At 38.9% G+C, this 21,718-nt stretch overlaps 1 protein-coding gene across 1 annotated transcript in view; it reads right to left on the reverse strand.

Moving 5' to 3' along the window:
- Positions 1-21,718, reverse strand: part of PIEZO2 (piezo type mechanosensitive ion channel component 2) — a gene marked incomplete at its 3' end in the record, with an annotated part of 333,950 nt that overhangs the window by 39,579 nt on the left and 272,653 nt on the right. Inside the window, exons 27-34 of the mRNA XM_079783425.1 lie at positions 20,846-20,942; positions 19,569-19,728; positions 18,009-18,098; positions 14,763-14,884; positions 13,666-13,737; positions 9,122-9,228; positions 4,213-4,327; positions 1,672-1,731 (exon numbers count right to left, since the gene is read on the reverse strand). Of these exons, the coding sequence (XP_079639551.1) occupies positions 1,672-1,731; positions 4,213-4,327; positions 9,122-9,228; positions 13,666-13,737; positions 14,763-14,884; positions 18,009-18,098; positions 19,569-19,728; positions 20,846-20,942 (823 nt within the window). The remainder of the gene's footprint in view (positions 1-1,671; positions 1,732-4,212; positions 4,328-9,121; positions 9,229-13,665; positions 13,738-14,762; positions 14,885-18,008; positions 18,099-19,568; positions 19,729-20,845; positions 20,943-21,718) is intronic.

Raw genomic sequence — 21,718 nt, forward strand, 5'->3', positions numbered from 1 at the left:
AATTGTGTCACACCTAACAGCTTTACATGGGGTGCACTTTAGGAAGTAGGGACATGAGAGAGTAGTTTCAATTAAAGAAAGAAGCCCAGGGAGGGAGCAGCTGCTTCGTGAAGCTGAATGGAGTTGAGTTGGTACAGATTCCACAGGTGAGCAATTCTGAACCAGAGAGGCCTGGGAACCCTGGGGACATCTACACTTCTCTTTCCACCCCACACTCCTGTTTCTGTTTTGATCTTGACCAAGGCATGCAATTCCCGCAGTAGTTTGGATAGAACCTCTAGCCATTTGACCCCTAGAGGCTGGAAGACTTGAAGTTAGTTACAACTATTAAGAAACGTTAGCAACATCTTATATTTTTGACAACTTATTTTTTTCTCATATTCACAGTTATTTCCCTAGAGGTGGTAAAGATAAATATAATTATTCCACAGTTTTGCTTATGGTGGTCTTGATGTTAAAACTAAAATCGCTGTGTTGGAGACATGTATAACATGCACTTTATAAACTTGGGTAATCACTAACTAACGTGAAATTGGGATTTTTATTGTTTCTTATTTTTTTAATGATAGAGGCAATAAGACATAGTCATTAAGAGCACAAACTCTGGGTTCGGACTCCTTGGGTTCAAACCTTAACTCTACCTCTTAGTGGCTATGTAGCCTTTGAAAAGTTACTCTTTCTCTGCCTCAGTTTCTTAACTGTTAAATGGGGAAGAGGATCTTTGCCAGGGTTAAACAAGTCAATTTGTCTAAAGCTCTCAGAAAAGTGCCTGGCAAAGATGTGAAATCTAAGGGGTTAGCTATTATTATTGTATAAGGCTTTGTAGCAATAATAGAAGATATGGGTTCACATACATGTGAATAAAATGATCTGGAAATGGAGGCCAGGTTTAAGAATTGTGCAAGAGGGTATTACTAGTATACAGAGCGCCTTTGAGAAGTCTCATTTTGAACCAGCAGATGGCATCCTTGGATGTATTTGTATCCAGAGTAGAGAGCCTGGAAACCTTGCCTGCTGATAATGTACATAGGAAACAGCATTTTTATAGAACTAAAGAGGCATTTGAGTTTGTTTCATTTGGAGAATTTTGTTGTTTTGTTTTTCCTGCATGGAGAAATCTTCCTCCCAGTCCCACACTATGCAAAACCCAAATGATACTATGATGGGGCTGGGAGTTAGAAGACAGGGATTCTGTCCTTGACTGTAGCTCTAAAATCCTGGGTAAACTCATTAGGACTTTTGGTTTTCCCCCATAAAATGAGGAGTTGGCCCAAGTTTTCAGAGTACCTCTCATCTCCCCAATTCTCCTTACCTCTTAACTCCTTCTTTGTATAGTCTTTAAAATTAATTGCCAATATTTTTTGTTCCTCTATTCTGGTGGTTTCTATGGGGCATTTGTCATTTGTTTCCCCACACCACCTTTCATGGGTACTTGGATAAAAGAATTTACAAACTGACTGTGATTAATCCAACAGTGCAAGGAGCAGATCTACTTTTAGGACTCACTTTGCAATTTCACAAGAGATGAGATTCCAAAGGACACCAATTATTTAGTCATAGTCCACAGACAGTATTTGATTAATTATTTGTAGGCAGCCTTTCATTACATAAACATTGGGCAAGTAACAGTTTCACATTTCTCCCTGGTCATATGTGTCTTTACTGTATTACCTGGTCCGTCTGATTTCTTTTTGACTGGCTCATCCTCTTGGTCTTCCCACTCCACAGGACCTGTCGAGTGTGTTCAATTAACACGAGTTAGATTCAGTTAGGGTATATTAAATGCCAACCTACTCTTCTGGGATAAAATAAATCTTAAAAATTAAATTTCAGATATTTTGCCTATTTTAAGAGTTTCTGGGGGAAAGTTGTAAGAATTCATATCACCCAGAACAAAAATCACGGATACCAAGAAAATAAAATATAGTCAGTCTTATTAGCTAGGAAAATTCAAATAAAAATGAAAGCCTTTCATCATCCCGGAGAAAGACAAAAACATAGAAAGAGTAATACATCATGGGGGATAAAGCTACAGGGAAGTGCACGCTTCCGCTCACGGGAGTAAATTACTGAACTGGTTTCAGAAAATACCTATTAAAGCAAAAAAAAAAAAAAAAAAAAAAAAGACACATCATCTAACCCAGTAATCCCACTTTGGCTAATGTAGTCTGTGGAAAGTGCATGTTCTTCCTGACCTTTTGCTATCCATTTAAATACACGGACACGTCCGACTATATACGGAGTTTCGTTCAGGGATGTCTATGATAGCGCTGTTTATTGCAGCAGATATCTGGAAGCAAACTTTTGTCCATTAGTGATGTAATAGTTGAATAAATTATGCATATCCATATCACAGAATATTCTACAGCTATTAAAAAAGGAGGATATGGATTCGTGATTACTTAATTGGAGAAATGGTCACAATGCATTACGAATGAACATAGAAGAGCAGTTTGTATGGCATGAGCTCACTTTTGGAAAACAAAGGAAACCGTGCCTGCATACACATGTGCAGGCCCCCGAGAAAGGCGTGGGAGTGAACACAACATGTTGTGAAGATTCGGTAGCTCAGTAGATAGGTATCCAGGGCAGACTGTGCATTTATCTCTTGACTGATGTCTTGTTACATCAGCTCTGTCTTAATTTTGTCTTATTAAACTAAGAAAGTAAAATAAAATTAAATCTACCACAAGGTAGCAGGGGGCAGAATGGTCAAAAAGGAGAGAGGTGTTTCTATTTAGAGCTCCATTAAAAATTATGTTTTTTTCTTTATTTTTAAATATATCTTTAATTTCACAAAGAATTTATCTATATATTTTCTCTGTAAAGCACAAACATTTAAGAATTTAGATAAGCCTAAAGTTCCCTTTAATCACAACACTTAATCTCAGTCTCTCCACGCCTCCCCCAGAAGCAAGCGCTGTTATTAATTTTCTAAGTATTCTTCCTGATCTTTCTCTTGCATTTACACACTATTATACGCACCCATTAAAATGCAAAGTATGATGTTGAGGTTTCCTTTGTTTCATAAATGGTTGCATGATCTGTATGCCATTTTGTTGCAACATAATGCTTTTCATTTAACAATATTTGTCAGGAACTGCTCTCCAAATCAGTTCAAAGTAATCCATCTCATTTTTTAAACTACTGAAGAATATTCCATTATAAAATGATAACATAATTTACTGGGATCTCCTTCTTTATGTGGGCATTTAAGATGTTTCTAAATGTTTGTTATTAACAAGTAATGTTTGATGAATACTCTTAGGTGTCCTTGTGCACATGTGCAAATCCTGCTTCAGGTTACGCCACACACCTAGAAGTGGGACTGATCTCTAGTAGTACATTTAAAATTTCCTCAGATATTGGCACATCGCTCTTCCAAGTGGATGGACAACTTTACAAAAGCATTTAACTTCCCACTAGTTCCAGTGTTCAAATGTTTAGGTTCTTGCCAATCCCATAGGTAAAAACCCAAAATATCAAAACACTTAGTTTGTGTTTCTCATGTTACTAGTGAAGCCGATCTCCTTTTAAAGCGCCATTTCCCTTTTTTGATTTGTGAATTGTTTTCATATTTGTTGATCCACTGAGTTGAACTTTCCTTTTACTGCTATTTTGGAATTCTTATTATATTAAAATGCTTATCTTCAGTCTGATTTATATAATGAAAATGTTTTTCCTGAGTGCTCCCACTGCACTTTACCTTTGCTATTGGTGTGTTTTGTTGTGGTTTGAAATTCCCCAACCCCCGCCACTCCCCCCCCCCTGCCCTTAGAAATGTGTTTCTTTCATATGCCTTCAAATGCAGCAGTTTTATGTTGAATATGGCACTGGTAGTTATGTTCCATTTTTGGTTCATCTTTATTATTATTTCCAAGAACAGCTTTTAACTTATTGATAAGGTCTTGTTTTATATTTATTTTCTATAACTTAATATCTCCCTCAAAATGAACTTTTTTCTTTCTCCAGACTTCCTTTGGGTTTATTTTGCCTCTCTCCCCCATTTTATAAATGCATCTTAACTTAAATTCATGTTTTCATTTCTTCCAAGTGTCAGACACAAGCAATTAAGAACAAGTAAAAATCTTTGCACTCTTTGGAATTTAAGAATTTGATTTCTCCAAAGATTCTGTCCTTTGCAGTTCCTCTGTTGTATTCAAGGCCACGGAAGCGGAGAGTGTGGCTGGAGCTGCACCCCAGGACACTTACCCTCCCCGGATCCTTTCCTCTTTCTTTTCTGTTCTTCTCTTGCAGACATTTTTTTCTCTCTGCGCCTCTGTCGGAGTGCTGTTTTAGGGTCAGTAATCCAGGCTTGATAAACAAACTGAAGGGAGAAAGTTCAATTATTTTCTGGCTTTTTAATAATTTAATTAAAAGAAAAGAGACCAACACCAAACTTCCTGACTTTTGGAAATATTTTTTTTTCTCCCAACACAAACTAAATACCATCTCCAATATCCTTTCTTCTCCCACCTCTGTATTCTTTCATATGCTGAGCTGACCTGTGCTATTTTCATTATCATGAAATAATAGATGGAAACAGATTTGTAGGAATATATTTCATTTGGCATCACAGACAATCATGAGAAACTTTGGGTATATACAAACCAGCATTTTCCCCAGCTCCCCATGTACTACCACCATTTGTGATTCTTAACTATTGATCTTTCCCATTACACACAATGGAATAAACTGGAGGCCTCACTAAGTATCAATAGAGCAATGTTCTCCCATCATAAATAAACTCTGAGTAAAAAAACAAAATAGCATCTTTTACTGGCTTACATTGGGAAACAGTTTTGCACATTTGATACCTTCCCTTGTGAATAACAGCTATTACCAGCAACTTGAGAAAGGGCTTTGCAAATTGATTAGTATTTGGAGAGGAAAAATACTGTGATATTAAGATTAAGAAGTTATTGCAGATGGTATGGAAGGAAAACTTCAGCTTTTGGTTGCCTTTTGTCTTTTTCATTCAAGAGCTGAAAATAGTTGCAATAGTATATTATTATAACCGATAACCATGGTAGACCCATGATGAACAGCCCGCCCGCCGAGAGTCATGCAGAAGGAACAAAAAGGAAACCTTGATATACGAAGCCAAGCAAGCATGCTTCTCATGCACCCGCAGACACCCCTGGGTCTCAGGGAAGCTGGGTTTTCTGCTCTCGTCAGAGAGTTAAAGGAATATTTTGCAGGGTCACTTGTAGACCCAGGAACTTTCATACATCAATTTATTGTATGTAATGTTCAGATTTCTGGGATCTTTGAAAAGCACTGTTTAAGGAAACCATGGGCACTATGTTGCCAGTAAAATTTAAAACATATCTGTAGTACTATCAAACAAAAATATATTTAAAAAATTTAAGAGGGATTCAATGTTTCCACATATGGAAATGTAAAGGTCATAGGTTATTAAGAACATTACTTCTCACTGGTAGAAATCTGAATCTTGAGGGCAACTAATGTAAATATATTATTATTTTTTATTTCTGAATAAAAAAACCAGGAGGCAAAAAAAAAATAATCCTATTTTATGCCCCAAGTATTTTTAAAAATGAGATAAACTGAAATTTGAAGAAGAAGGATCAAATAAAGGAATTTATGGTGGATGTTTATTTAGCATGTTAATTGGGAAGTCTAGCAAGAATATTTCATTAATAAGCTAACTTGCTTCCGCAAAACATTGATTCTTTTAAAAAATCTATTCTGCTAAATGTAAATAAAATTTCAAGCTTAAGAGTAAAATATGGTGACGTTTTGTTTTAAAAAGTTATCAGAATACTGTTTCTAGAGAATGCAAGAATCCCAAAAATAAAAAATAAAAAAATTCAGGATTTGCGAATGTAATAAGTGCACAACTGGAAACATTTTTCTTCTCTGAAGAAAATGAAACCTTTCGGCTGGAGGGTGAGAAGAAGAGGAGGTGCTTCGATTCGATTGAAGAGGTCTTAGGGAAATGGTGAGGATCATTGAAATTTGACTGTATTTAAAGGGAACTCCTGGTTCAACATATGACACCTAAATGATTAAGTCTATCCGTTTTTTCTTATTGTAATAAGAATTTAGATAATGCAAATACGAGGGACGAAGGGAGGGGGAAAGAACCATATGACACTCCTTATTTGTAGGTAAATTCTCTTAATGCTGATATTTAGAAATACAACCATTTTAGAGTTCCAGGGACATCTGACAGAGGGTCAGTTTCACTTAAGTCCAACTGTGTCAGGAAAAAGTTGATAATGAAGGTGGAGGAGGAAACATCCCATTTCTTACTGAGTCAAGAAATGGAACTTTCTTACTGAAACTTCTCAATTCTTACTTGGTGGCTGTAGCTACCATCCATTTGATGGGTCTCCCTAGGGAATCAGACCTGAGTACCACTCACCATAAGTAGAAAGTGCATGGAAATGTATTTATTGACCTCTGGCTTCTCCAAATTGCACTGCCACTGTATTCCCAACTTTTTCTTACATTTTCCTTAAATTTTATCATATATTATTAAGGAAAATGGAATTCATTTTATAGAACACTTATTATATAAAAAAGAATTTAATCTTTAAAATAGGAGAGAACTTCATTGACATAAAAGATCCTTAACTGGAACTGGTTAAATTTCATAAACTGTCCTTTAATTCAGGTGTGGTCCAGGACTTTCTTTATGTTGTCTGTAAGAAGATATTTTTAAATAGTAAGATTTTTAAAAAATAGTAAGATAGTTACTTTGTAATCTTTCACAGAAATTGTTTTACATGGATGGAGAGACTCATAGAAGAGAGAAGAAAGAATCCGAGGGAAGTGGCAACGGTGAATATTAAACTAATAGGCAGGGACCTAGAGTAGACACTGCTACTCAAGGTGGTCCAGCTGCTTGCGCTTCACCCAGGAGTTTGAGAGAAATTACAGAATTTCAGATCCCCTTCCCCCCCCCCAGGACCTGCTGAATTTAAATAACCTGCATTTAAATAAGATCCTCAAGTAAACTGTGAGAAACACCGGTCTTGGTCATTATCCAAACCATTTGCTTAACATTGAGGAGCATAAAGACCTAAGCGTTTTAGTGCTTGCCTCAGATTAAGTCAGGAGAAACAGCTTTCTTTCAAGTACAACAAGAGTAACTCACTGCCTATGATTTTTAGTGATGAAGTAATAACTGTTCATATTCAGCATAGGTAGCTGGATATGAACAGTTATTCAGCTCAGTACCTGGGAAGGAGCAGCTGTACAGACTGCACACAGCAGCACCGTCTAGGGAGGAGGTGCGCTGAATTCCCAATGAGAAATGGAAAATGATGTCCAATTTAGGAAGATGGAGAATTGACAGGAAGCCAGGAAGGAGGTGGAGCAAACCGAATCTTTTATTAGCTTCCTCGTAATTTAACCAGCTTTCTGAGAAAAATTATACTTCTCACACATCGTAACTGATGCATGCAACCAGATATGACCCTTTTCAAGTGAGATGTGACTTAGACAAAACTACAAAAAGGACAGAAATAGATGTATATCTGCATTTTCTCTTCCTATTTTTCGATAGGCTCTGGTGTCAATGGAAAAACAAGAATCAAATAATATGAAATTTGGCTTCTCAGAACTCTTAGTGGAAAACTTTGTCTAACATTTTAAATTCTTAGAATTCCTTCATTGCTCGATCTATAGAACAGGGAAAATGCAGATGTAGCAACAAGGGTCTGCTTGTCTAAAGATCTACAGAGCAGAGGGTCACACACCACACACCAGTAAAACATCAAATACCTTTGCAGCTCTGATTAAATACTGAAGAATAGTTTTGGGAAGTTTAATGACAGACTTTGGCAAGGCTAAAATGGCTGATGCAAACTTCCCAATAGCTCTCTACAAAGAAGGACAAAGCAAGAGTAATTAGTAGAAAAAAACCAAAAACTAATAATTTAATATATGATGTCAGCATGAGTTTGTCTCTACAATTACATCAACTAGGTTCAAATGTGCCAGTCAATGAAGCTAGAATAAAAGTGTGCTTATGTTAGAAAGAAAGAAGATAGTCAAACGTTGCACATAATCCATGAAAATAGTGAAGACGACCCCGGTCTCTCCTTTGCTGCATGATGAGTTAGAACAAGAGTCATTAGATCAAAAATAAACAAGTGAAGTCGTTAGTATTTGACAAGCTAGCTGCACGCATGCACATAGACACGGTCATCTGGAAACACACTAGGTTAGCAGTGAGGCCAGTGCGAAAGCATCAGAGCAAGGTGTCTCCGTGAATAATTTAGCTCTTCAGTGTCATTGGGAAAGTGGGTGGATGTAACCTGCCAGCTTGAGAAGACCTGGCCAGCAAACTGACACTAGCCTCTTCAAGGACACAACATGTAATTCTAGGTGCCTGTAGTATAACCAATGAAAATTAACTCGTAATATGTGGCTCTTTCCTAAAATCTATATACAATCTATATACATATAAATATACATCAAGCTTTCGTTCCATATGTAACTCTTACAACAAATCATCATGTTTAGGTAGCACTGATTATACATTCACTGGGTACACTATACTTAGGCTAATGAGTTATACAACTGAGAATGGTACAGTAAGTTCTGGGGAGAAAAAGGCAGTTAAGTTGGAAAAATCAGAGCTGTGCTAGATACTTTTATTGTTTCAGTAACTTCTCAAATCTTTAGCAATACAAGTAAAACTGACTTTCAAAACAAAGCAGTATTTAAATGACCATTTGTTTTAAAACAAAGCATGATCAACTATTCTACATATCAAAATATAAGTCCACTCAAGTAATCCAAAGCAAGGACAGAAAAGTCTTCTTCACCTCCCACTTGTGACAGAAAAATAAAGTTCACCTAAAGAAGTTGAATGTTTTTGTTGGTAGCATCAGAAACATGTTGGATACAAGTGAATGAAGACCCGACTGGAACAGTGTTCTTGTGTAGTAGAAACTAGGGCAATGCTGAGAGCAAGCAGCATTAGTTTAATGAGGAATAAACAATTTCAGATGTAGGTCAGAAGCTTCTGGGGGCTCTAACACATATGAACATGGCAGAAGTCTAGGCTTTTAGGCACGATCTGTCACAAAAACAACAATAACTCAATTAGCAAGCACCATGATTTCCCAAATCCCATAATTACCTGGAAAGCTGACTTTCTTGGAGGTTCTTCATCTTCCTTTTTTAATTCTTCCTCTTCCTCCTCTTCACTATCCGTTTCAAACAAATAATAGTCTCCACTCCTGACCACTAAGCAAAACAAAATATTTACTTACTTCTTGAAAGAGATACAAGATAGTCAGGGGATTATTAATGAAATGCCCCCCCAAAGATACACATAAATTGCCCATAAAAGGACCACAGCTGGAGACATTGGTAGAGAGGAAAAAAACAAGAGACGAAGAGGATTCATTCTGGGCTGTGCTATGTGTTGTTGGCATGACTGGGTCTACAGAGCGTGAAGGCCTTGTCTGTGCCATGTAAGAGAATTGGCCACTACTGGGTTGACCTGGTATTTTCTTCCTTCTTCATTGTAAATGTTAAACAAATGTATCAGATCAACTCTGCAGCAACCAGTTTTGTTACCAAGATGACCAAAATAACTGAAAACTATTTCGCAATTCAGCAATTCTGGTCCTTTAGACAAGGCTGAAGTAAAGTGGAAGCCTTGGTGTTGTCTGAATGGGTCCAAACTATCGTAGAAAACCAATCAGGAAGATTCAGGACCAGGAATCCGTGTCACCAATCTTCTACTTCACTTTATACTGTGCAGACCTGGCTTCCCCACACGTCACACAAGGGACACAAATATGGCAAGACATTTGAAAGAGTTGATTTTTAAAAAAATAATACATTGCCATGAGGAAGAAATGGGTGGGCAACATTAAAACAAAAAGAACAGAACCACAATAATGCCCCCACCAACACTCTGGCTGTTTCTACACGGAGCATGGGACAGACTGAGGCACGGCAGACATGGTCCGTACAGTTTAGTGCTATTAGACTTCTGGTCAACCAGGAACTCCCCAGTCACTTACTGAAATCTGAGGAGACCTGTACTGAGCATAAGACACCAAGCACAAACAGTATAGATCATCCTTGCCTTGCTTAATACTTTCCCTGCAAGAACATATTGCTGTGCTAAGAGTTAGGATTAGAGAGAGCGAAAATGTCCAGAGATTTATAGAAATTTGAGGATCACATTTTTATCAGTTTGATCATTATTTTAAATTTATCAGAGCAAAGAGACCCAGCATATATATTTCTGATGCCACAAGAACTGTACCATCATTGCAGGAAAACATTAATACTTTCAAGTTATGTTCATGTTTTCAAATGCTGAGTTTTCTTTTGGATAACATAACATGATGTGTCCAGTTATATTTTGGACTTAAACATTGCAAGGTAATGGAAAACCTTGGCTTGTTTAAAATTAGTTGCTTGAATATCACTAACATGGTCAAAAGGTAAATAATTTTGCCCATGATTTCAGATGTATCTGAGGCCTCTATCCATGAAGACGCATAGGGAATGAATTGGGCCTTATATCCTTGAACAGAAGCACTGTGATTTGTTATTTTTATTTTGAAGAAATAACCAGGCCCAGCGTACTGGGTCTAGGCCTGAGGAAATAAATGCAATATAACATAAGGTAAGAGTAAGCAAGAACAAACCAAAGTTACAGCATTACGTTTGACAGTGAGATGACCATTAAAGTAATGCCTTCATGTAAGCTCAGAGATTTGCAGGAAAAGTTACATGGACTGTACGTCACATGGTCATTTGGTAAAAACAGAGTATCAGATTGAGCATTTTACCCTCATTATAGTCTCTAAAATCAACAGTAGCTTAAATTGTATTCAATCATACCTTCTATAACTTTTAGCCATGAGAACACTGTGAGTGCAAGCCGTTTTCACCTCAAGTAGTCATAGCATTGATTTTGTAATTTGAAAAACTACCAATTTGTATGTGAGAGGTAGAATAAACACATTACAAAAAGAAAAATGTTAAATATTTTCTATTCTTTACAAAATGTTATTGACATAAAACTAGGAAAATAACAGAGAATATTTTCTTCAGTGTTATCTGTTAATAATGAGTAGAGCTTATATATATTCCTTTGTTAATTTGGATAGAGATCCTGCCTCCAGCCTGAGTCCATATATGTATTATAAATGCCGATGTTATTACTGAACAACTAAGCATGAAAATAAATTTTAAAATCCCAGCCCCCAAAAATGGGCCCTTTATTTCAGATATTCAAATATAAAATGAGGCTTGGCATTGACTTAGACAGTATTAAAGTGACAAGAAGATGCACTACACTGAAATGGAAGGTATCATTGAACAGCAATGATGCAATCGCATGTGTGCACATAGGTATGGAAGTGGGAGATTTGTCACCTGCAATCTTATGTTAAGATCTTGAATGCTTACCAATAATATGAACAACACAGCAACATTATTATTATACTGCCAATGGATGTACACAAGGGTATTCCAACTACATTTATTTTTATGCTTGACACCACTAAGAATATCTACTTGGAAGCCCAGTGACTTTTAGAGAAATAAGAGCTTTTAATAAAGTGCTTCCAGATCTGAAGATACATTTTGGAGCATGTCATAATCTATAAAATAAATCACATGTTCATTCCTTTCCTTTCCTCCAAAGCTTGTAAAGAAAATATATTTTGTAGAAAAAATTTAACACCATGCTCAGAATCTGATTCCAACCTATGAATAGCACACATTCATGCATTATTGCATCATAAGGTATTGTAACGAGGCACATTTAGTTTAATACCAGTCTTTAAGAACTTGATATAATGAGGGTGAAATGAATCAGAAAAGTCTAAAGACCATACTCTTCATAGAAAGTTCTTTAAATTATTCCCAACTTGTAAGATCATTATCGAAGACCATATCCAAATCCTTCCAAAATGCAATGTTTAGATGAGAAAGGAAACATAACCACAATGATTGTAATGGGAATTTACCCCATCTGAAAAAACAAAACATTTAGTATGACATAATTTTGAAATGGATAGGTCTCTTTAAACTAGCAAAGAACCCTTTAAAAACAGAAAGATAGGCATAGTTTACTTGTGACTTGATAGAAATGGGCATACAGTGCAATGCATTGTTACATTATCAGCATGACTAATGTCAATGGGCAGTAAATTAGAGTCACAGAGAATTTCACCTTGAATTTTGCCTTTTAACTTGGGCAGCAAATAAAATAAAACTCTTTACAACAGATGGATTTTTTTCCTGCCACAATGCTAAAATTCAATATTTGGGATTAAATTTAATTACATCCACATATACTGAGCAAATTTTGAATATTGCTTTATTAAATTGGTTTACTGATTTTAAAAAATATTTCTAGAATCAGAGGAGCTAATACCAGTGTCTTAGGTGACACTAGGAATTAAGTATGGGAAAAGATTCTGATCAATTTGATTTTCTAGTGATTCTACATATCCCACTAGTAGAGTCCCTCCAATCATCATGTGATGTTATGGGCCTTGGTGATATTCCTTGTCTGATTATATTAGCTACAGTTACTAAAACACAGAACAAGACATAAAGGACCGAAGATATTATAAGTAATTTTCAAAATAATTAATAATTACTTAATATTCTAATACATTTAAGGAGGCTGGATTCAAAGGGATCATTCCATTAAAATACCATTGGCCAATAGTGGGTGATAGATAGTTCTTTTGCCAAGCAGAACAAATATAGCCGCAGAGTGCCATAATTCCTCATTATTTTTTTATGCTCAGGAGGGAAAAGCACTAATTCCATGTGGCTATCAAGTACTGCTTTTCAAAACTGTTTTCTGACTGCTCTTAACTGGTCCTGGCTGAGCTGCAGGTGCTCTGAGGCCACACGCTGGGAGCCTTTTTGAAACTAGGGAGGAGGCAGAACTAAAAAGTAAATTAATTTTAAGTTGTTCTCATTTTTATATTTAACAAAGTGTAAAAATTCCTCACGTGAAAATAAAATCTAAGCTCTGGGAATGAGGGTAGGGGCGGCTCATTGGCATCACGCCTAGTTGGGCCTCAGACACTGTGAACATAATGATTATCTTTAAATCAGGGTCCCAGGAGGCACAGAAACTTATTATTTTTTTTACAGAGAGGAAGGGAGTGGGATAGAGTTAGAAACATCGATGAGAGAGAAAAACCGATCAGTTGCCTCCTGCACACCCGCTACTGAGGATATGCCCACAACCAAGGTACATGCCCCTGACTGGAATCAAACCTGGGACACTTCAGTCCACAGGCCGACGCTCTATCCACTGAGCCAAACCGGTCAGGGCAGAAACTTATTTTTATTAAGGGTTTTAAGCCACAAAACAAATACACATCAGCAGGACTCTAGACCTCAGAAGTGGATAACACAGCAGTCAATGATTCTGTCCTTTCTGAGCCCATAAAGGGTGATTGGGCTTGGCTTTCTTCAGACAGCATGTAATCACTAATTTCTCTGGAAGATTTTGTATTCAGGCTCAGAGAGCCATTCATATCACAGTTTTTCTATACTCCGACCCCTTATCAAGTCACAAGGATCAAACCATGCATTAAAACACACAGGCCATGGGGACGCCTGAATTCTGGTCAAGGATATAAGGGTTAGAATTGACGAAATTGTAAGAGGATCGAGAAAACCTACTGGAAGCATGATCAACCCAAGGCCGCCACCACTGCTTTTTTTTGCCCTTGGCTTTCTGTTTGTCTGCTTCTCCTAAAATAAAATATGTCCAAATATTAATTCTTATAAAGTGAGAAAACAAATTTTGAAAACCACGCTTTAACAACTCAATTGTCAAAATCTAGATAAGTTGCAAAAGTACATCAGAGGTCAGGAAAAGGAACTATACGGAATCTGAAAAATTTACATGTATTAGCAATTGATTTCACAAGGTAAATACTGTGTTCTATTAGCATTATGCCACATTTCCATTTTCTTTTTAGTAACAGAAAAAAATGTCAAAATGCATTTCACACTACATTTTCTGCCAAAAATGCATTTCACACTAAATTTTCTTTTGAATCAACAGAAAAAGCATCACCCAAAATTTATAACACAATTCAGTGGCAAATAATTTGTTAAAACCATATGTTCCTATAGCCAGACATTTTTCTTGTGATTATTTGAATATATGGTTGAAAAAATATGTTTACTGGTGATTAATGGATACTATCATGCATTATTTCTTCATTCCCTCTAAATACAAAAGCATACAAACATTTATAAGAAAACCTTTTCAACTTTACTGGGTATAATATATCTATCATTAGGTATCATGAATACATTTAAATATAAATATCATTAAATGATATTTTAACTACCATTATTTAGACACCACAAAAAATATGCATATATGCTTAGTTTTCATATAATATTCATAGAAATCAAAGATTATAGTAGATTGCATATCTGACATATCTTCCCTAAAGGAATAAATTAAGCAAATTTATGCCCACTTCCTTTAGAAACACATCTGTGAAACAGGAGGCAGGTTACATACTGATTTAAGTTGTCTTGCTGAAGAGAAGACTTGTAAAGTCATGGATTCATTAAATGTGTATTTCATAAAACAAATAAAGGTATCCCATTCACAATGGGGATGTAAAACTTGTTAAGTTAAAAAAATACATTGATAATACTGGCAAGATGAAAATTAACGTTATTTTGCAGCCCTACCCAATATCATGCTATTATTTAATGTCAAGGTACTTGGGCAAGAGGGAAATGTCTCTACATACTTTCGTCATCCTCTTCAGAGAGTTTTTGGATGTCTTGGCCTTCCCCTGACTCCTGGGTCAAGCTCAGCATCCTCTCCTTACCCTTTTTGTATTTCTGTTGCCTGGCCTTAATGCGATCCATCCTGAAAGATGCAAGAGCAGCAGCAATGCCAAGAACACGTCCGCAGTTATCCTACGGTCATACTTTGGGTTTACACTTTTATGTACATAGCTAAAGCATGAACAAAGTGGTCGATATTTTGGACTTGTGAATGGTTTCTTATTAGAAACAAGTATCTCCATTTTTTTTTAATATACTTATGTTAATTTTTACTACACAGATGCAAGCCTTAATAATATGACTGATAATAATTATGCTAAACTTTGATATGCAATACTTTATGTCTACTTATACCTTGTAACATAGCTGTCTGCATGCAGCATATTATCCTATCCTACCTAATAAAATAGTGATATGCAAATTGACCACACCTTCGCCACACCCAAGCCATGCCCACCACCCCAAGCCACGCCCACCCGTCAATCAGGGCGAGTATGCAAATTACCCAACAAAGATGGCGGTTAATTTGTATATGCTGAGGGAAGGAGGAGTGAAGACTGAAGACAACTTAGAAGGAAGAGGGAGGAAAAGCAGAAAGCAAGGTGGCTGCCAGAGGGAAAGCCCGGGCGGGGCGGAGCGGGGCAGGGTGGGGCGGGGCAGGGCGGAGCAGGGCAGGTGGCAGTGGCGCACGGGTGCAGGCGCGGAGGCCAACGGTGGCTGCAGCGGCCGTTTGCAGGATTCTTCCTGCAAATGGGCTACTAGTCCTAATATATATAAAAAGCCAGGGGCCGTCACAACTGAAACAACCAGATGGATGACCAAACAGCAGGCTGTGTGGGGTGACCAGGCTGGCAGGGGGGTTAGTGAGGGAAGACCAAACGACTGAACAGCAGGCTGTGTGGGGTGACCAGGCCGGCAGGGGGGTTAGTGAGGGAACAGGCTGTGTGGGGCAACCAGGATGGCAGGGGGGATTGTTGGGGGTGACCAGGTCAGTGGGGTGGGGGGCAGTTGGGGGCAACCAGGATGGCAGGGGAGGGCAGTAAGGGGTGACCAGGCTGGCAGGGGGGGGCAGTTGGAGGTGACCAGGCTGGCAGGGGGGTCAATTAGGGGTGATCAGGTTGGCAGGGGGCAGTTAGGGGCAGTCAGGTAGGCAGGCAGGTGAGCAGTTAGAAGCCAGTGGTCCCAGATTGTAAGAGAGATGTCCTGGATTGGAGAGGGTGCAGGCTGGGCTGAGGGGACTCGCGCGCGCCCCCCCCCCCCCCCCCGCCGTGCATGAATTTCGTGCACCGGGCCTCTAGTACTATATAATAAAAGCCTAATATGCTAACTGTCTGTTTGACCATTCAACCAGCCACTATGACATGCACTGACCACCAGGGGGCAGATGCTCCGACTGGTTGGTTAGCTTGCTGCTGGGGTCTGGCCAATTGGGACTGGGTGAGACAGGCCAGACACCCCCTAGAGCCCTCCCGCGATATCTCCCTGGCCCCAATCGTGCACCAGTGGGGTCCCTCAGCCTGACCTATGGGGATTGGGCCAAAACCAGCTCTCTGACATCCCCTGAGAGGTCCCAGATTGCGAGAGGGTGCAGGCCAGGCTGAGGGACCACACTGGTGCACGAATCCATGCACCAGGCCTCTAGTGAAATATAAATTCCTTTATTCTCCCAGGTTTTGCATTTTTAAATAATATCTATCTACCTTACATGGTTGTTGTGAACATCAAATGACAAAAATATATGAATGTGAGAACTGTTGTAAATAGCGAGTCGCTCATAAAATGTTAATAAGTATTTTGTTAGATCATATGCCTCTTCTCTATTTCAAATCTAATCTCTTACTGGTTCTGGACAAATGTATTACTGCATCTTTAATTATTGACTTAGTACCTTTATTTTGTCTGCTTATTTAGGAATTCTATTTAGAAACGGCAATGTTGAACTCTATTTCCTAGATCTGCCCTCCTGAAATGTTTCATTGTTTAATTCAGTTTCTTAAAAATTCTGGATATATTTCTCAAGAACTGATTTAAGCACCATTTCTGCTTTATGCAGCTAAAACATGTTCAGTTTGTCTTTTGCAATGATCACTGCCTTCATTCTGTTTTATTCTGACCTTCTATCACTTAAGCAAATGAAAAAATTCAGTGAAGTGAATTACAGTAACAGGCCTCATTATGGGAACACATTCCAAATTTGTTATTTATCTAGACCTGATTTAGGTATTTAGAAACAACAATAGCGACAGTTATACTGTATCACACTATATAGCTCATATATGTGAGTGTAAAAATAACCATGCCATGGGATAAGTGTAATTTGTACTAGCAAATATTTTTGCATGAGTAAAAATGAGGTCAGAATGAAATGAACTAGTTTAAGCAAACTCAGGGAATTTTTATTGTGTGCTGAATTCTAGGCCATCAGCTCTTAAACCTGCCCCCCAAACACATGAAGTTCCATTCATTGCTGGAAATCTCACTCTAAGAAAATTCTTTACAATGTGCTAAAAATAAACAAACAACCCTTCCCCACCATCCCCAAGAATTCAAAATTCTCAAATCTCTTGGGTGAAGTCAGTCCATTACTCAACTTCTCCAGGATGCTCTGTTGGAAAAGGTCTTGAACTGAATATAGAGAAGTATGGGTTGCATTTCTAGTGCTGCCTCTAGTTAGTTGTGAACTTTAAATGATCTAATACCGTGGGTCATCAGTTTCTTCCCGAAGAGACTGGATTATATTATCTCTTAAGACCCTTCCAGAGCCAGAACTCTGCATTTATTCCCTTAACCCACAGATGCAATGATCATTTACTCCAAGTGCCTGGCACTGTGAAAGGCTCTGTCTCATTGATTACCTTGTTTAATCTGTCTAAAAACCTCAGGGAGAACTGTCAGCCCTAATTTAAAGCAGAAGATTAAAATCCAGAGAATGTGAATGACTCGCTCAAGTTATCAAAGGAAGCAACCGCACTAAGCCTTGACATTGGCCTTACCCAAGCCGGCTCCCTTTCTATCACATTGTAGCCAACTTTCTTTTTAATGACTTCCATGTTCAGCCTACCAGGCATACCAGTAAATACCTGGGGAGTAGTGAATCGATTTTTCAGGGGGTTGAGGCTTCTAGAGAGAGAGCTGAGAGTGTCTGAATGGGATCATACCAACTGAAACTAAAAGGAACAGAGGAGAGGAAAATAAAGCATCCTTACTGCCTCTTCAGCTGATCCATTGACTTTTTCTCTTCCTCAATTCTTGCTTTCACAGCCTTTACAATTGTGGCCTGGAAAAGTTCAGCCCCTCTAAAGGAAAATTGGAAACAGAACAAATTAGCATTTCTACTGTTGTTACTCACCTCCCCCTAAAATAACGATAAGGGTTCGAAAACAATTCTTGTTGGGCTGTAGACTGAAGTTTCCTGCCCCCTTCCGAGTGGACAGACATGGCACAACCTCCCCCAGGAAGGAGTGGCTGCTCACACCCTTGAGAGATCAGTGAAACTAAAATGGTTTGTGTTGCTTAAGACATGAAAAGTCATGAGCCGCTTCAAACCTGTCCCACGGAGCGTTATACCTAAGGTTACTCCCCTGACCTTATTCTAGTTGTCCCACTAGGGGACATTTGCAAGAGTGAGTTCAGACTGGTGTTCTACTCAATACAGAAGGGAAAGTGCAAAGTTGAATTGCAAGCCCCATCAATGGGGTTTTCAGTCTCTTGCCTCTTTGATTCTATTCTTTCTATCCTTCCCCGCCCTTCTGCTTTTTCTCACATTTCAAGCCAACTTAAGGGTCCCCATAGATCTCATCAATCTCTCTCAATATCCTCAACTCTGTCCCATCATCACAGGTCACAATCGGTTGGCAAATGGCAAGTCTGCAGAATCTCAGAGGTGCAGAAACGCATGGCTGGCCGACAAGCCACTGCACCACACCCTCTAGAAGCTTGTCTGCTCCTCTCCAGTGGCTATTTCACATTTGTTACCCTTTTCTCAAGTCCTGAATTCTGCCAACGGCTCTTCACTCCTAGTCAACGGCCTAGCTTCCTACTTCCCAGAGAGAACATAAGTCAAGAGCAAGTATTTGCTCAGCTTCCCGCCACCTATCCTGTGGATAACCTTTCTCGGTGACAGAGGAAGAGGTGACGTTCTCCTGCCGGAGGCCTGCCTGTGCTCAGGTCCCTTCCCCACCTGCAGCCTGAGGGACTCCATCCTTCCTTTTTCTCCTTCTCTTCCTTCACTTTCAACCTTCCCACTGCTACTGAAACCTGCTTATAGGCATGCAAACATTCTCAAATCTTAGAAAAAGAACCCACGGACCCCACGTTTTCCTATGTACAGCCTTATATCACTGCCCCGGGATAGTCAAAGATCTTACATCACTGTCTCCAAGTCTTTGCTTTTTAAAGAATGTGTTTACTGAGGTGACACTGATGAATAAAATTATACAGGTTTCAGGCACACAATTCTACAATACATCATCTGTACATTGTATTGTGTGTTTACCACGCCAAGTCAAGTCCCCTGCCTCCAAGCCTTTACTTCCAACCTCGGCTCACTGGTGTCTGGTTCTGATTCTCACCTGTCAAGGTCACTGATTGCGCTGTTCAATTGGCTAGTGTCTCTGATATGGGTACAGCAGCCTAGGGGGTCACACACCTAGCCATCTCGCTGGCACTCCTTTTAATACTTAGTCCTCTTCCTAGTCTTTCCCCCTAAACCTACAAGATTGGGGCAAAAACTAGAAGAAGAGTGGAGACTAAGAAGTCTGCCCTACCTCGATGCCAGGATCTGTGAAGCTTTTATATCCGCCACAACGTGTAGGAAATAGTAACTCATAAAAACTCTTCTCTGCAGCAGGAGGAAGGCAAAACATATACTGTCCCAAATGATTCCTGCTTCACCACTGGGTAGTTTACATGAGGAATCAGCATCAGCTGAGGCAAAAAATTAAAATAATTAAAATTAACATCCACTTTTGTTGTTGTTATTTTATAAAACCTGTGGTGTGATCAGGCTTGGGAAATCACAGGCATGAAAGCAATATTCTGATCCATCAACTCACTTATGAGTTGATTTATTTACGAGCAAGGCCATGCCCTTAAAATCCAATAGGAACATTGATCCATAAGGCTGACCACAAAGCGAACTCTTGACAATGTAAAGCACAGGAGGGGCTCTTTGCTAAGGAAGACTCCTGAGTGTTCCCCTCTTTTATGGAGAGAGGGACTCCTTTCCCCCCAACCCCCAACAAAGGCCATAAAGAAATAACGACTGCATGTCTCAATGCCAGAGGCAATGCTCTGGTACAAAATAAAACCCCCTTTCTGGAAATGGGCTCTAGCCAGAGGTAGGCAGCACAGTGGGGCCTATTAGAAGAAGGAGTCTCAACAGCACATCTGATCCTAAGTCAAAGCAAGTCCCCTGTGACTCTTCATCCTCCACACAGTGGGGGAGCGTCATGTTCAAGTTGCCCCCATTCTAGGCACCGGGGAGGATTGTGTGTGGTGTTGCCCTGGGTTCTGATGCAAGAGGCAGAGAGATGAAAATGGGACTTATGGCTCTGTCTTGGTGGAAGTGTAACTCCAGAATTTCTGCAGCTCTTCCTACTTATTTCCTGAACAAAGGAAGGTTCTCTGAGCTTCCAGAGGAGAGAAGAACATGGAAGTCAGAATTACATTGATGACCGAAGATTCTAACTGCACACAACCACAGGTTCGAGTGGGCATCTGTAACTCTTCCTAATCATAATTCAAAAGAGTTCAGGGAGCTACTACAGGCAACACCTAGCCTCCAGACCTGCCAGGATTTGGGATGTTTGTAGATGACAATCTACGATGTCCAGAATAGGAGCATTTCTTGTTACAGACAATAGATTCATAATGTAGTGCAATCCTATAGCCTCCATGTAGAGATCAAATTGAACTCCATTTTTATCTCTCTCTCTCTCTCTTTTTTTTTTACATGTTTTGGCCCAACGTTAAATTATAACAATACAGCTGTCCTTCCCTCTTTGTTCTTCCTCTCCTTCCCAAATATGCTTCTCATACTTACGCATTTTATAGCCTTTGACTGTGCAGGCCAGGCTGAAAGCTTGGATCAACCAGCAACTATTTTTAACCAATTTTTCGATGTATCCACATGCTCCTATCTGCAAAACAAATGGAAAAGGAAAACTCTGAAACTCTGCACCTAGAAAAAAAGCTTGATGTCTTGTGGTCCTAACATGTGCAAGAATTCACCAAGTCTCAGTGTCAATGACTGTGGGAGGTCCTGACACGTAAAATTATAGTCACCACTGGGTAGTGCTATCAGTGCTTCCAGAGCACCATCATTTCCCAGGGAAAATTAGACCCAATGAGTAAAGGAAGCAGCTTTAATGTGATGTTGTCACACTTGGAAGCACCTCTCTTTTAAAGAGAAAATCTTGAATTATCATAGAAACAAGCTGAACTCTGTGATAGTGAATGGGTAAGCATTGAACTCCAGGACTTTGATTTTGGTCATTATTTCCTGGCCTGTCAGACATAGGAAACCTATGCTGTTTGCCGGGACATCATCACAAACATAAGCTGCAAGATATATAGTTCTAAGAATAGGAGCAGAGGCTGCTGCTGCTGCTGCTTCTTCTTCTTTTTTTTTTTTTTTTTTGCCAATTCTCTGGGTAAAGGGATCTTTTTTTTTTTGTTTATTTGAATGTGATTGTCCCATAACAATGCTTTCTTATCATGTATTAAACATGAATTATTATAAGCCAACACATAAAAGTGATGGCTGAATTATGCAGATTTCTTGGGGATGGGAGAATATAATTAGAATATGCTCCCAAATCAGCAGTTACCCAGCATCAGTACATGGTTGGGGGTAATTCAGTCCTACACAGCCATGCTTTTGTTCAGCTTCCCAAGTTGGGAATATTCTCCCTGC

This window comes from Cnephaeus nilssonii (genome assembly GCF_951640355.1).
Source record: "Cnephaeus nilssonii genome assembly, chromosome: 11".
Lineage (NCBI taxonomy): Eukaryota > Metazoa > Chordata > Mammalia > Chiroptera > Vespertilionidae > Cnephaeus > Cnephaeus nilssonii.